The 15,049-nt window shown below is 31.5% G+C and overlaps 1 protein-coding gene and 1 long non-coding RNA gene across 2 annotated transcripts in view; both read right to left on the bottom strand.

Moving 5' to 3' along the window:
• LOC143075972 (uncharacterized) overlaps window positions 1-15,049 on the bottom strand; it is a 192,865-nt gene that overhangs the window by 94,507 nt on the left and 83,309 nt on the right. The gene's annotated exons all lie outside the window — the stretch shown is intronic.
• LOC143075970 (fibroblast growth factor receptor 2-like) lies at window positions 683-9,539 on the bottom strand. Its single transcript, XM_076251580.1, has 4 exons — window positions 9,445-9,539; window positions 8,810-8,973; window positions 5,220-5,332; window positions 683-1,088 (listed from the first exon to the last, which is right to left on the bottom strand). Exons 1-4 carry the CDS (start codon window positions 9,451-9,453, stop codon window positions 892-894), a joined length of 483 nt encoding a protein of 160 aa, XP_076107695.1. The 5' UTR covers window positions 9,454-9,539; the 3' UTR covers window positions 683-891.

Genomic DNA, 15,049 nt, shown 5'->3' with positions numbered 1-15,049 from the left:
AACTTTTTAATTTACAGTAATTTTTGGGCCGAATAAGGGCCTTATTGCTCCTACTCCTTTGATTGGTTAAGTTCCAATGATGGTTATTTTCTTGTATGCAATCAAATGTTATGTTAAATTTTTTCTATAGTACTGGACAGGATAAAACTTTACTCATGCCAAGTATATCTTTATTTGTAACAAAGATAAATTCTGCACATTTTTTCTAAAAGTGCAAATTTAACAAAGACTATGGGCGAGTTGTTGTCGCTTTGACACATTCCCCATTTCCTTTTTCAATTTTAATAGGGAAAAATCAATGGTGGTATTACACCTAGAGCAAATCTGACATGTGTGGGTAATCTTCTTTCTATGAAACTACTGAGACACATTTAACCATACTTGACCATAAGGCAGCAACCATTTGATTTTCTGGGGGGGGCTATGGTTTTTTTTTCTGGACAAATTTTTTTTTTCGCCTGCGGCGAAAAACAATCTATTTTTTTCACGACAAGTCGAAAACAATTTTTTTCTTTCAATTTTAGCATTACATATAGTGGCAGCTGAGGGTGAAACAAACAATTTTTTTTTCTCAGAATCAAAAACAAATTATTTTTTTCTCCAAAAACTGGAAACAAACTTTTTTTTCCAAAAAAAACCATAGCCCCCCCCAGAAAGTCAAATGGTTGCTGCCTAATAATTAATATGTTTTTTCTTTAAAAAATGTATCAGATGACCCCACCTTCCAACCCTCATGGCCCACATGAATAAAAATGGAACATAGGGGTAAAATGCAGATTTTTGTATATATCTCTGAAACTAAACCATTTGGAGCAAATCAGACAGGGGGCAGTTGATGGTTTTCTCAGAGCATGGGTCCTGTGTAATTTCGAGGAGAAGATTTTTTAAAAGTTAACGGACATTTAATATGGACAACAGACAACAAGTGCTGCCCATTGGACCAAGATCGTTTTTAACCCTTAAAGTACACCACTTACCATTTTGTGTACAACATCCCAGGAAATTAATAATATTTTCATGGCATCCTATTAATTTCATCACTTCCATTTCTTGCATTAAATCTGTCAATTCTCTATCGGTTGCATCCTCTAAAATATTTAAATAATATTGACAATTATTAATGGATAAAACCATTGGTCACATTCAAAGAATACTGTGGATTCATTCATTTTCATGGATTGCTTAAAACTTGCATAATCGTGGATATTTGATTTTGTAATTTTTCCAATCTCTGTATTCAAAGCCTATTCAAAATATGTTATTCAATGAACATTTGAATTCAATGTTCACCTGTACCCACGAAAATTGGTATCAAACTAATGTTAATGAATCAAAAGTAATTTGTCCCAACCCAGGACTATATGTCCCCATTCAAAAACATTGATCAGGAACCCTCCCCTTGCAGTGGCATAGCTTGCATGTATGCTCAGATGCTCAAGCATCCACATCATTTTGACAAAACAAAAATAAAAAAAACAGCAGTTTAACTCGGAAGTATCAAAATGTAACAAGGCTGAGGATATGAGGATAACATCCAGTCAGTTTCGAAGCAGTATGCCTGGTCTTTCATTTAGGATAATTTAGTTTGATACATGAATCGCAGAATAGTGTTTCAAGTTAACTTTTCTTCGTATAAATAGTCTATGTCATCAGCTAAGGCAAGCGGAGAGGACTGATACGCAGACCCGTGGACATGTTTCATCTGAAATTGAACCTAGTGGAGGGATGGCTTCTCATTTGACTATAGTAACTAACAACTAAAACACCATATCCTGATATCGTTTCTTGCGACATTGTAAACGACGTGATAAAACAAATCAATTTGTAATAGATCGTGATAAGTCCTAGGCTTATGAATTCCCGTTTCTATTTAGGTTCAAATACTAATTTTATTTTTATTCAGTAAAGAACAAAGATCCAATATTCCCCGCCATGCACATTACATGTCATATTTTATCTATCAAAGGCCAAGGAACAAGGGAATAACTAAAAAAAACTTTAATTTCTTTTTCTTTTTTATTTTTAATATCTAAAAAGAAATAAAAGCTTCACAGCAAATGAAATGGGATTTCCATTACAATTTATATTTCAAAGGGACATTACTAGTTAAAAATATTTGATTACGAATTATTTTCAAAATTGTCAAAGACATTGCTTATGATATGAGTTTCACTTAATCTGACATGAATTGTACACATGAGAGTGCTAACAATACCGGACGATCGGACGCCCGGTATTTTTATGTCTCCTGCATGCGTTTATCTCAGTAATAAAAAATCAAAGGTTGTAGACTCAAATTCCTGGAAAGAGAAGTCACTTCAGTTCCTATACTCAGAAGTTCCTAAATTATACAGAAGTGCCGCTGTAATGGAGTCCGTTTAAACGGTTTTTGATATGTCAAATAGAAGATTGGGGGGGGGGGGGGGGGGAAACTTTACATCAAATATTTATGAATTGAATGATGGTAGTTTCAAGAAAACAATAAAATTTGGTTAAAAATATAAATATATGAATTGGTGGGTATTTTGAATTTAAACAAAAATCTAACTAGTGTCGGATTCTGGGGGAGTACATGTGCTTAAATAAAAAATATTTTCTGCACAAAAAGGTCCAAAACATTTTTCGGCTCGCTCGACTCGGCAAAACATCCACATCATTTCAACCCTGGCTACGCCACTGCCTTGGATCCCCAATAGAACAAGCAGAGCTTGCATTGCTCACAAGTTTGTTTTTTTGCTTAAATCTTTCATCAATGACTGTTTTTGCTTTTCAATTTATATTTAATAATAAGAGGCTTACAAATGCCAATACAATGTTCATTGTATCTGTCATATTTTCATTAAAAGCAAATAAATGCATTTTACCCATTTGTTCCATTTTAACCATAGTGTCTTTGTTTCTTGAAGTACAAGGAAATAAAATACAAATTTATACTAAATTCATTTGCGAAGATTTATATAGTTAAAAAAAAATTAAAACAACTTGTGTAATTTTCCTTAAAGGTCAATAACTCCGTAACGGGTCAATTGACAATTTTTGTCATAAAAAACATTTTTGAAGATGTTACTTTGCTGAACATTTTTTGCTGTTTACAGTTTATCTTTATCTTTAATTAATTTCATACAAAAACTAAAAAAAATCCTTAAAATAACCAATTTAGTGGCAGAAACCCAACAATGGCAGCCATGTTTGTCGATGGATCAAAACTTCGGATACAATTTATAAGCAAGATACCAGATAATTAAGGAAATTTTTTTTTGTTAAAGTTTGAAATCTTTGGCCCAGTAGTTTCAGAGAAGGTTTTTTGAAATAGTTAACAACAGATGATGATGGACGCCAAGTCATTAGTGATAACATAAGCTCAAATGGTTATAGCTAACAAGAATGTGTCCCCAGTACATGAATAGCCCATCCACACTATCATTTTCTATGTTCAGTGGACCTTGAAAATGGGGGAAAATTTCTAGTTTGGCATAAAAATTACAAAGATTATAAAATAGAAAACATGAGCCCTAAGTTTCAAGTTGATTGGACTTCAACTTCATCAAAAACTACCTCTACCAAAAACTTTAACCAATCCTTTAACCTGAAGGGGGACAGACAGACGGAAGGACAAACGGACGGAAGAACGAACCAATGGATGGACAGATGAACAAATGGACAGACAAAAGAACGAATGAATGGACGCACAGAACAGAAAACATAATGCACCAAAATGGGGCATAATAAATGGGACATTAAAATGGGTTTTAATCGATCCTACAAACTATCCATGTTTATGTAATAAGGAGTACTGTCTTTTGGTATGTATAACGAACACATTTACATTTATACCCTGTGTGTTATACATGACTACAAATATTTTCTTAGTTTTTTTTCAGGTCCAAAATTGGACCAAGAAATTTCCAATTGAAGTGAAAAGTAAGGATTTTTTTTGCTCAAACCTTGATTGTTTTTTATGTGTTATAATATTAATATTCTTGATTTGTCATGTTTTATTCAAATAAAATACATTTTATATCTTTGTTGTTACGTTTTTCGTGTAAATTTGTCAATATGTTTTGCAATCCGGAAATTTGCCAATTGTCTTAATATTGAAGACACAATAAAGCTTTTGTTATTGGTTAAATCAGCCTAGAGTTGTGTTCCTTGTTGTCATAACTTATTGTTTTGTATGTGTTCATCATAAAGAGTTGAAGAAAAGTGTATGAAAATTGAATAAACAACACTCATTTTGAAAAGATAAACCATATAATATATCAGGTGATCACAAGTCATGTTGGTCAGTCATGTGACATAATATTGTAAAGTGATGATTTATTCTATGAGAAGTTTATTTTTATAAATACGTTTTTACTTTGTAACTTTTCAACTTTTAAACAACTGTTTAAAACCTTTCAAGAAATTATGATTGAAAACATGATTATCACATAATTGTAACCTGAACAAATTTAATTAGGAACAAGGTCAACCTGTCACTGATTTGTTTTGACATTCATTAGACCTGGGGTTGAAGTCATAAAACTTTGCTTAGTGCTCGGAGCACAAAAATCTTGCTCAAAACATAAAATCCAGCATTTTGATTGGTTTTTATTTGTTTAAGTACAAAAAACTGACTCAAATATTTATTACTTCAAGGCCTGTTGATTGAGGTGGGATAATCCAGATTAACAGCTAGAATCATCAAACAAAAAATAAAAGTATTGAGATTTTAACAATTCATTACAGCACTAATGACATTAATTGATTTGTAATTATTTTATTGTTTGAATCAGAACATTAATTGGATATTTATAATCTTGTCCTTTATACTCAAACAATTCATCCTTTTAACTGTGATTTTCAAAAAATTATCAAAGTTCAAAGCCCATAATTATAGCAAAAATGAGCCAAGCGGAACAAAACTGAAACTTAACAATTCCTAGTTGTGGAATTAGGGAATGACAGAATGATGGAATGACGGAATGACAGAATTACGGAATGACCGAATTACGGACATGGGTAAAACTATATGGCACCGACATCTTTGTTGCGGGCCATATTCGTTGCAGGGCCATAACAATGCAAATTTTTCAATAAAGATAAAAAAGATGGAAAAAATTCAATTCTTATTTCCCAAAATTTTATGCTTGTCTAATAAAAAAAGAAAACCTAAGCATAAATCCAGTTTTCATTAATACTATTTGATTTTTTATCTAAAATATATAAGTAAATTTTACCCTTCAACATCTTGACTGCTATGGCAGTTGTTGGAGCTTTATTTAAACCAACAGTTTCTGCTTTAAAAACTTTACCAAATGCTCCTTCCCCAAGAGGTTCACCAAGTGATAACCTATAACAATAAATAAATTATTTCATCTCATATTCATTTAGATATTAACATACTGATTGATGTAACCATATATATATAACTAAATAAAATTCTAATAGTTGTACACATTTTCTTAGATATAAGAAGATATGGTATGAGTGCCAATGAGACAACTCTCCATCCAAATGACAATTTATAAAAGTAAACCATTATATGTCAATGTACGGCCTTAACACAGAGCCTTGGCTCACACTGAACAACAAGCTATAAAGGGCCCCAAAATTACTAGAGTAAAACCATTCAAACGGGAAAACCAACGTTCTAATCTATATAAAACCAGAGGCTCTAAAGAGCCTGTGTCGCTCACTTTTGTCTATGTGAATATTCAAGGACATGACAAAATTGTGTTTTGGTGATAACTAAGATTTATGAAAAATGGTTAAATATTGACTATAAAGGGCAATAACTCCTAAAGGGGTCAACTGACCATTTCGGTTATGTTGACTTATTTGTAAAACTTACTTTGCTGAACATTATTGCTGTTTAGTTTATCTCTATCTATTATAATCATGATAATATTCAAGATAATAACCAAAAACAGCAAAATTCAGGGGTAGCAACCCAACAAAAGGTTGTCCGATTCATCTAAAATTTTTAGGGCAGATAGATCTTGACCTGATAAACAATTTCACTCTATGTCAGATTTGTTCTAAATGCTTTGGTTTTTGAGTTATAAGCCAAAAGCTGCATTTTACCCCTATGTTCTATATTTAGCCCTGGCGGCCATCTTGGTTGGTTGGCCGGGTCACTGGACACAATTTTTAAACTAGATACCCTAATAATGTTTTGGCCATGTTTGGTTAAATTTGGCCCAGTAGTTTCAGAGGAGAAGATTTTTATAAAAGTTAACGACGATGGATGACGGACGCCAAGTGAAGAGAAAAGCTCACTTGGACCTTCGGGCCAGGTGAGCTAAAAACAAGAAACGAGAAACACATATAAATTATATAAACAAACTACAACTACTGTACATCAGATTCCTGACTTAGGACAGGTGCAAACATTTGCAGTGATGGATTAAATGTTTTAATGGGTTAAACCATTTATTACTAATGATTTACAATTTTCAGTGTTTTTGAACAATTTTGTACTGAGACACATGTTTTTTTTTTATCTAGGTAATGTGAGAATGTTATATTTGCTCTTTTAAAAAATTACCAGAAAATCAAGTTTCTCACATTGTATTGCATGATCAGACCTCTACAATAACATTTTTTTCAACTTGTCCAGGAGGACTTTGCATTATAAGTTGATTCAAGGAACAAAAGAAATTTAAAACAATAGAACAGAAGTTAGTTTTATATCTTTTGAAATATTTTTCAAAAATTATGAGTCAAGAAAAACTGAAACTAGTCATGTAACAGAACTTAGGATCTACTTTTTAACAATGCCAAGTCAAATCAGACTTGCATATGAGGCACCGTCTGATAGGCATGTCAATGTAAATTCATTGGATTTGTATCTTGTTTTTATTTTAAAGTCGAATTTTTTGTCAGCTTTTTCCAGTTTTATCCATTTCATACAGTAAGTACAGAGTGAGTCATGGATGATATTACGACACTCATTCCAATTTATAATTGACTGTGGAAGATAATTAGGTCCTTTACTGAGGAATGATTTTAACTCTCCGTCTTGAAATATGTTAAGATCTCCTGTTATAACATGGGAAATTGGTCCATAAATGTATTTGGAATTACTGCAATTACATGAAGTAGGTGTATTTTCACTGATATTAAAATCTTTACACAATTGGCTATAATTTAACACAAATTTCCAGGTAGATTTCTTGTAAATATAACAAATAAGAGGGAGCTCAGTATTATCAAAATATCCAGGAATTTGTTCTTTAACAGAATGGTTGTTAAAAATACCAGCAATATTTACAAAATCAAAACCTTTATTGACATACTTTATTTTAATAAAATGTTTTTTATGATCTTCAGGACGATCAATTTTAGGAAACAGTTTAGAATAACAATATGCCATTATAATTTGAACAATTTCGTACTTAGGACTGCTATATGAAATTGTGTTGCAATCCTCTAAAATTTTATTTAACTTATTAATCGGTAATGAACAGAGCTTTGTTAACAGATAATGTCTGCCGTTGTTTTTTGAAATAGAAATTAGGTCCGAAATATTGGTGTGATTGGTCCGAAATTTTCTTTGATTGTGATTTTTTCTACGACCATGAGAATGTTTTTTTTTCGAACAGTTTTAGAAACAATATCCAAAATGTTAACAGTATCGGTTCTTGATATTTTTTAATCTAATTTAATTCAATTATTTTCCGTGATTGTACAAACTTTGAATGAGATTCACAAGGCTGCTTATTTACTTCTTCCAGAGGTTGAACTGCTAAATATTTGATAGGATGACTGTGCTTCTTAAGGTGTTGATAAATGATACTTTTGAATTTATTGGGTTATTTTCTTGAGTGCGTTTAGATAAATATCGACCAGTTTAACCTACGTACTGAATACCGCATCCTGGTTTGTTTCATGTGAGTAAATAAATAAAGACTGTTTGTTTTTCAAGTTATATCAGTTTCAAATTTTAAAGAAAATGAGCGACCATTAAGTGTGGACCTTACCGTATTGTTGGTGGAAAGACAGGGACATGTTACTCATTTTTTGGCATGACACTTATCGATAGAAGGGTAACCACGATTTTTATTTTTAAAAATGTTAGCGATGGTAGTATTTTTAGATAGGCGATTTTGAAGATTGAGACGTGTAATTACCCTTTGAACGAGTTAAGTATTTAATATTTTTCCATTTCTAAGCTTCCTATTTGTTTTTTGTTTGTGAATTATATTAGAAAGGAGCAAAGACTGGTGTCCAGAATATGAACCAGCATACAATGAATTAAGTTATGAAAAAATGATAAATCTGTTCAGCTAAAGATGTCAAACGCTATTTGTATTAATTACCCAAAAAAGATAGGGTATATCAGGGTAGCGACTGACGTCTGACTAAACATTCTCGCTCGGACACACACTCCATAATCTAGTATATTATAAGAGCATATAAACCTGTTAAATTAAATTAATATTGATATAGCTTTTACTTGTCTGACCTTTTTATCCTCTAGTACAAGACAATCAGACAAGTGTTATTGTTGAACCCTAATGATTCCAGTATATATATGAGAAAATGTTAAACCTTGGAAAAAAAGAGTTTTTGGAAAAACTTCTTGTTATATTTCATACTACAGTGGTTACAATATCTATTGAATTCATCTGAAAATTGATACAACCAATCAAATATCAGGTCATTATATAGCTTTTAACCAAAGAAACAATCTGGATGTCAGAAACAGTGAGCAATGCTATTTGTGGGTCGACAGATATAAGTTAAAATGTTGTCATGAGTCAATATATATGTCTTTACAGTATGATAACTTTCATGGAATGGTCAATGTTATGCTTTAACTTACTGTTCCCGTCTAAATTCCCAGTGTTTGTCCAGAGGGAGATCATACTCTGACATCATGGTCAAATCAGATGACAAGCGTCTTCTTGGACCAGGTTCAATTCTGATTGTGGGTAAAACAAATGGTTGTGTACCATCATAAGATTTGTATGGATGGTAATTCTCATTCTGGAATTGATGCAAAACATTCTGATATGAAATTAAAATGTATACCTGTTTCAAATTTGTGTGCAGATCCATGTCATTTTTTTAATTATCATGATTTTGTAATAGAAATAAACATCATAAAAGTTTGAAGAGCACACAGACTATCGCTAATAATAAATGAAGCAAGTCCAGATGCAAAGCTGTTATAAATATTCAAATCTAAAATTGACAAAACTTCCTTAAAACTAAATTAGATTCTGTCTAGATTGAATATCTCTATTTTCATAATCTAAACATTACTGATGAACATTTAATGAATCTCAATAATCTTCCTTTCTTAAGACTTACTTTGTAACTTTTACACCATATAAAGACAACTTCCTCATAAAACTTCATTTCCTAATTATAACCGAATAAGTCAAACATATTCTTTTTTGTGCACTTGTATTTGAACTTATCAGTAATAAAATATGTTTGAATATTGAAACTAGCCTGTGTCATGACAATTACTCTCTTGACATGTCTATATTTGCTGGACTGAACCCTCTTGTAACGTCTATAACATATAAATATCAGGAGAAACAGGAAGAGAACAACTACTGATGCGACACCACCAATAATGTAGATTACTATTTGCTCTTTATCGTTTGTTCCTCCTGACCTAATGTCTACTGCTTCTGCTTGTTCATCTGCAATTAAAGTATTTGTAATTAAAAAGTTTTCAAAAGATGAAATAATATGTTTGAAAGGAAATGGTAAATATGTGTCAGCTCAATAGCTGGCTTATCTACAATATTTATAACCAATTCAATCCTTTTTTCCTCCTCATCAAACTTTTAATTGTTAAAAGTCTTTATTTTAGGAATGATTGTAATATTTTTTTCTGTCTATGAAGGAATAATATCATTAAAAAAAATGTGGTTCACACTGAATAACCCACTACATAAGTTACTCTAAAGTGTGTATCAAATTCAACATTTTTAACGATGAACGCCATGATTATTTTTGGTGTTAAAACTGCTTATTCTCCTTTTTTGTAAGTGTTCTATACTTTAAGCACCTGCATAGCCATTTTTACTTGATAGAAATATAAGATAAGGGGGTTTCAAATATTTATTTATTACATATACAAAGTTAAGATAAAGTGATCAGCCATCATATATAGTTGGTAAAAAGTATCTCTGCTTAAGCTACATAATGTCAACTTTGGTAACACTATTGAGCAGTGGCTTTCTGGTAGGTAGCTGTCTCAATATGTTTGGTAAAGTCATTAGGGTCACCATAGTCAGCTTGGCAAGAAGTGTAGTAAGCATGATCTTGACCCAATGGCACTGGACTTGTACAATTTAAAATCAGATCTCCAGGCAGAGAAAATATGGCTAGATAATTGGTTGTTTTTAATTTGCTGCTAGGGTATTTGGTAATAACAGAGACATACATGTATAATACATTATATGTCTATGGGATAACATAGTTTGCATTTCATCAAATTATAAAAGTTTAGAATTTTCAAAGACAAACATACTTATACTTAGGTATTCCATTGGTTTAGATAGAAAACAAGCCATAAATATCGTATTTGATTTCATTAAGACATTTGTCTTTGAGGCTCAGTACTATAACTGTTCAATGTTTTCAACAGCATCAAATTAAAGTCTTTTTTTTTTTACATCTTAATCCATTGTCAGTATTTCACTTTTAATCATCCAGACGTGTGTCTTAAACTAGCTAGTTGATGACCAGGTAATTGCCAATAATTTGTTATTGCTGTATATATAGTCTTATAATAAACACCTTCATTGATTACTCGAAGCTATTTACCTTACGACACAAAAACAAGAAAAAGAAATGGTGACCTTCTGTTTTTACAGACTTTTCCGATATCAATTTCGAGTTTCTCAAGAGTTTTTCCCTGTCAGTTTTAATTCTGTAAACAAAAATGTTTACTGAAACCTTTTCGATGTTGACATTTTCAAAAGTTGTAGATTTCAAATTTTAATGGGAGGGATGGAAGAGGGTCTGAAAAACAAGAGATTTCGACTCCCATTGGAAGAATCACATGTATGACATACAAAATTTAATTATTACACAATACAAACTAGACTAAGTGAAATCCCTGGCCACACTTCACTCTGAAACTGTTTTATAGCAAAGTCAATGTTGGATTTCTTTGACAGACACAAATGATGCCCCTGCAGATGCAAAGTCTTATTTAAAAATAACTGTCTAACACTTTACCTAAAATATGACAAAGGTAAATTATATTATCACCCAAAAGAGCAAATATAAATAAGAATCAAAATCCTGACCCCATGCACAAAAAATGGAAAAACCACCAACTAAGTGAACACTTCCTAGCATAAAACTGTAGGACAATTATCTGTATGCGAGCTCCCCTTATGCAAGTAACTACTACAAAAAATGATTAAGAGCAAATATTAAACAAAATCAAAACCCTGACCACATGCACACCTTCAATACATGTACAAAGACTACAAACAGACATCAGAGTGAAAACTTCCTAGAATTCAAACTGTAGGAGGAGTTAAGTGGAATAACTGTACACCCATAATGGGAAGGACATACAGAGAGACACTGACAGGGGTAAAATAATATGACGTTTCAGTTGTGGCGGCATTAAAAGAATTAATTTTTTAAGAAAAAACTGTACATTTTTCCAATTTTCATGATGCCAAACCTCCTATTTTTATGACAGTCTATAAAAAAATTATTGATAATGATGTAATCGAAAAATTGATAATTAAATTCTCCAAACGATTAAATCATTTTTATGTGAATATTTTGCTCTAAGACGTATTATTTCTTGGTGAAAAACAAACATTTCTCATTCTTACCTAAGCCTTTACCTAAAACTGTTAGCCAGGCAGTCTGGTAATATCTACCACGTGGATTAGAAATCAAGCAACCATACCATCCAGCATTATCTTTTGTTACATTCTTTATTGTCAGTATTTCTGGGTGACCTAAATTCACCATGGATTGCTAAAATATCAAATAAAACAGCATTAGAGGATGAGTATAAAACATTGAAAAGCAAAATTTTCAAAAAAGTGAACTAAGACAATAAATTATAAAAAAAGTGAAAGAAGAAGAAAATATTTCAATAAACTAGACAATTAGAATCACATTATTTTCTTAAGTCACTTGAGATTTGTCATGCAGTCAGTTTTTTAAATATACACATGTATATATACTATTGTATAAAACTTTTTAACAGCAAGATAAACTTATCAACAGACAATAAGAAATTAAATTTAAAGAAACATTCACATCAAGATCATTCAGACACACCATATCTGTAAACATTTCATGACTCAGTGAGACATTTTTCAAGCGACATACATTTTGGTGTGAAAATCCCAATGCAACCTTCTACTTGAGGTATTAATAAGTTGAAGTTATGAAATAACTGTTTCACAAATGATATCGGATATGTTCCTTATGTTGTTACTACAATCCCCTTCCCTTTCATGAATGTGACCTACCAAATTAGACTATTTACCGGACTTGTTATTACATAAGCAACATGACGGATGCCACATGTGGAGCAGAATCTGCTTACCATTCCGGAGCACCTGAGATGACCCCCAATTTTTGATGGGATTCGTGTTGCTTATTCTTTATTTTCCTATGTTGTGTCATGTGTTCTATTGTTTGTCTTTTTTATTTTTAGCCAGGTGCATGTTGTCAATTTATTTTAGTTGATTTATAAGTTTGACTGTTCCTCTGTTATCTTTCGTCACTCTTTTTTTGAAGTCTAGATTGACTATATAGATATAGATAGAAAAATACTGGTCTTGGCCCGTAATTCCTAAACAGTTTGGACCATCACCACCAAAAAAAAATCTGAATCTTCCTTTTGTGGTTTTAATATAACTAAAAAGTGTGTGAAGATTTATGGAATAATCATAAATAGTTTCTGAGATACGGCACAACATGTATTTTTAATAAACATGATCACTCTAAAATAAGATAAAGAATCATCACAAAAAAGTAAACAGATCTTCAGATTAATATAACTTACCACTGAACCATGAAAATGAGGTCAAGTTCAGATGACACCTGCCAGTTGGACATGTACACCTTACAGTCCTTCCATACACCGAATATACTAGCCATATTGCTTGTAGTATCTGAGATATGGACTTGACCACCAAAACTTAACCTTGTTCACTGATCCATGAAATGAGGTCGAGGTCAAGTGAAAACTGTCTGACAGACATGAGGACCTTTCAAGGTACGCACATATCAAATATAGTTATCCTATTACTTATAATAAGAGAGAATTCAACATTACAAAAAATCTGAACTTTTTTTTCAAGTGGTCACTGAACCATGAAAATGAGGTCAAGGACATTGGACATGTGACTGACAGAAACTTCGTAACATGAGGCATCTATATACAAAGTATGAAGCATCCAGGTCTTCCATCTTCTAAAATATAAAGCTTTTAAGAAGTTAGCTAACACCGCCGCCGCCGCCGGATCACTATCCCTATGTTGAGCTTTCTGCAACAAAAGTTGCAGGCTCGACAATTAGCATCCACAGATTTTATCAAAACATTATATGATTAGGCGTTGTTAATTAAAGTCTATTTTTGCTAATGAGAGTAATATTAACATGTTGGGATAAATTGAGTTATTTTGTGTTTTAGTATAAATATCGTTGCAAAATTTTGGAAGAGCAGTCACCCTTCGGAAACCCAAACTTGCACTGCTAAAGTCTATTATACTGGACCTGTAGGACTGACGATCAGTCTTCCAGTTGACTTTGTAGTGTTTGGACAAAAATGTATTTTTTGACTCCCCTTTTATTTTTGAGAATATTTTAAGATAGCAGTCAGTGTTCTGGAAGCGTAACCTCACACTACTCGTCATGCTCATGTCATTATACTAGACCTAAAAGATTGTTTCACCAGTCTACTAGTTGACTGTGCAGTGTTGAGACAAAATTTATCTCTGAATCATAATTTAATTTTAGAAAATACTTTTAAGACTTTTATATTTTGATTTTGAGATTAAGTTCATTTTATGATTTAGTAAATTTGGCATTTATTTTATATTTTACATTGTAAGGAGAAAATAGTTTTACTTTGGATTTTTTATTTTGAATTGATACTATGTACTTTAATTGGATTATTATTATTATTTGGAATTGTTTAATAATTGATTTATTATCATCATACGTCTAAATTATTATAGTAATTAAAGTATGAAAACCTAGTGATTTTTAGCCTTATGTTACAGTTCTATGTAATATAGGCATTTTCTAGTAATATTACTGTTTTATGTAATATGGAGACTATATTACACATTTCAGTAATATAACAATATTACAGGTTTTAGTAATATAAGAATTATATTACTATTTTTTGTAATATTACTTTTACTTGTAATATTATATAAAAAAGTAATATTACAGTTTTCAGTAATTGCCTGGACTGTGATAACAGCAAAATAAAATTTCATGTAGACAAGAAAAGATACCAAAGAAGACATCATAAGTCTTAGCTTGTGTCTCATTCCCTTTGATGATTACAAATAAAATATGTTTATATTAAGGGGGCTCTCCAGTATAAATCTTTTTTTTCTTTCTAATATATGATTTCTTTATATTTTTCTATAAACATGATAAATGAACTTTATCATATACTTAATAGAACAAGAGGCTCTCAAGAGCCTGAATCGCTCACCTGGTAAACAATGCCTTATTGAACATATTGAACCATGCCAGGCAAACATGTACAGCTAACAATTCTTCAATATTAGAAATACAAGTTCTACCATGTTTACACGTTTCCTTCTAATATAATATGCATACAAGAAGAGCGGCAGGACGTTATTTTTATTACATTATAGTTACAATAAAAGAATTTTAACAATAAAATTGTTATTGTTACATTATTAAATTGTTATTCTTTCGAATTTCTTCATTCATGATTTGGATTTATTCCACTGCTGAGAAGGGGCAAGGGGCTCCAATAACAGCAAAACAGTTAAATGATTTCATTAATAACAGTTAGGCATGGACCATTTAACTTGTAGGGGGACATGGTTTTTTTTCTGGTCAGAATATT

The sequence above is a fragment of the Mytilus galloprovincialis genome, chromosome 5 (genome assembly GCF_965363235.1).
Source record: "Mytilus galloprovincialis chromosome 5, xbMytGall1.hap1.1, whole genome shotgun sequence".
In the NCBI taxonomy this organism is placed as follows: Eukaryota; Metazoa; Mollusca; class Bivalvia; order Mytilida; family Mytilidae; genus Mytilus; species Mytilus galloprovincialis.
The sequence above is the reverse complement of the archived record's forward strand: the minus strand, read 5'-3'. Positions and strand labels throughout refer to the sequence as shown.

What these genes read in the sequence shown, in the direction of transcription:
- LOC143075970 (XM_076251580.1), bottom strand. An exon ending in TGGGAATTTAGACGGGAACA is followed by an intron (nt 5,333 to 8,809) that starts GTAAGTTAAAGC and finishes TTATTGTTATAG; the next exon opens with GTTATCACTTGGTGAACCTC. An exon ending in AGCAGTCAAGATGTTGAAGG is followed by an intron (nt 1,089 to 5,219) that starts GTAAAATTTACT and finishes TAAATATTTTAG; the next exon opens with AGGATGCAACCGATAGAGAA.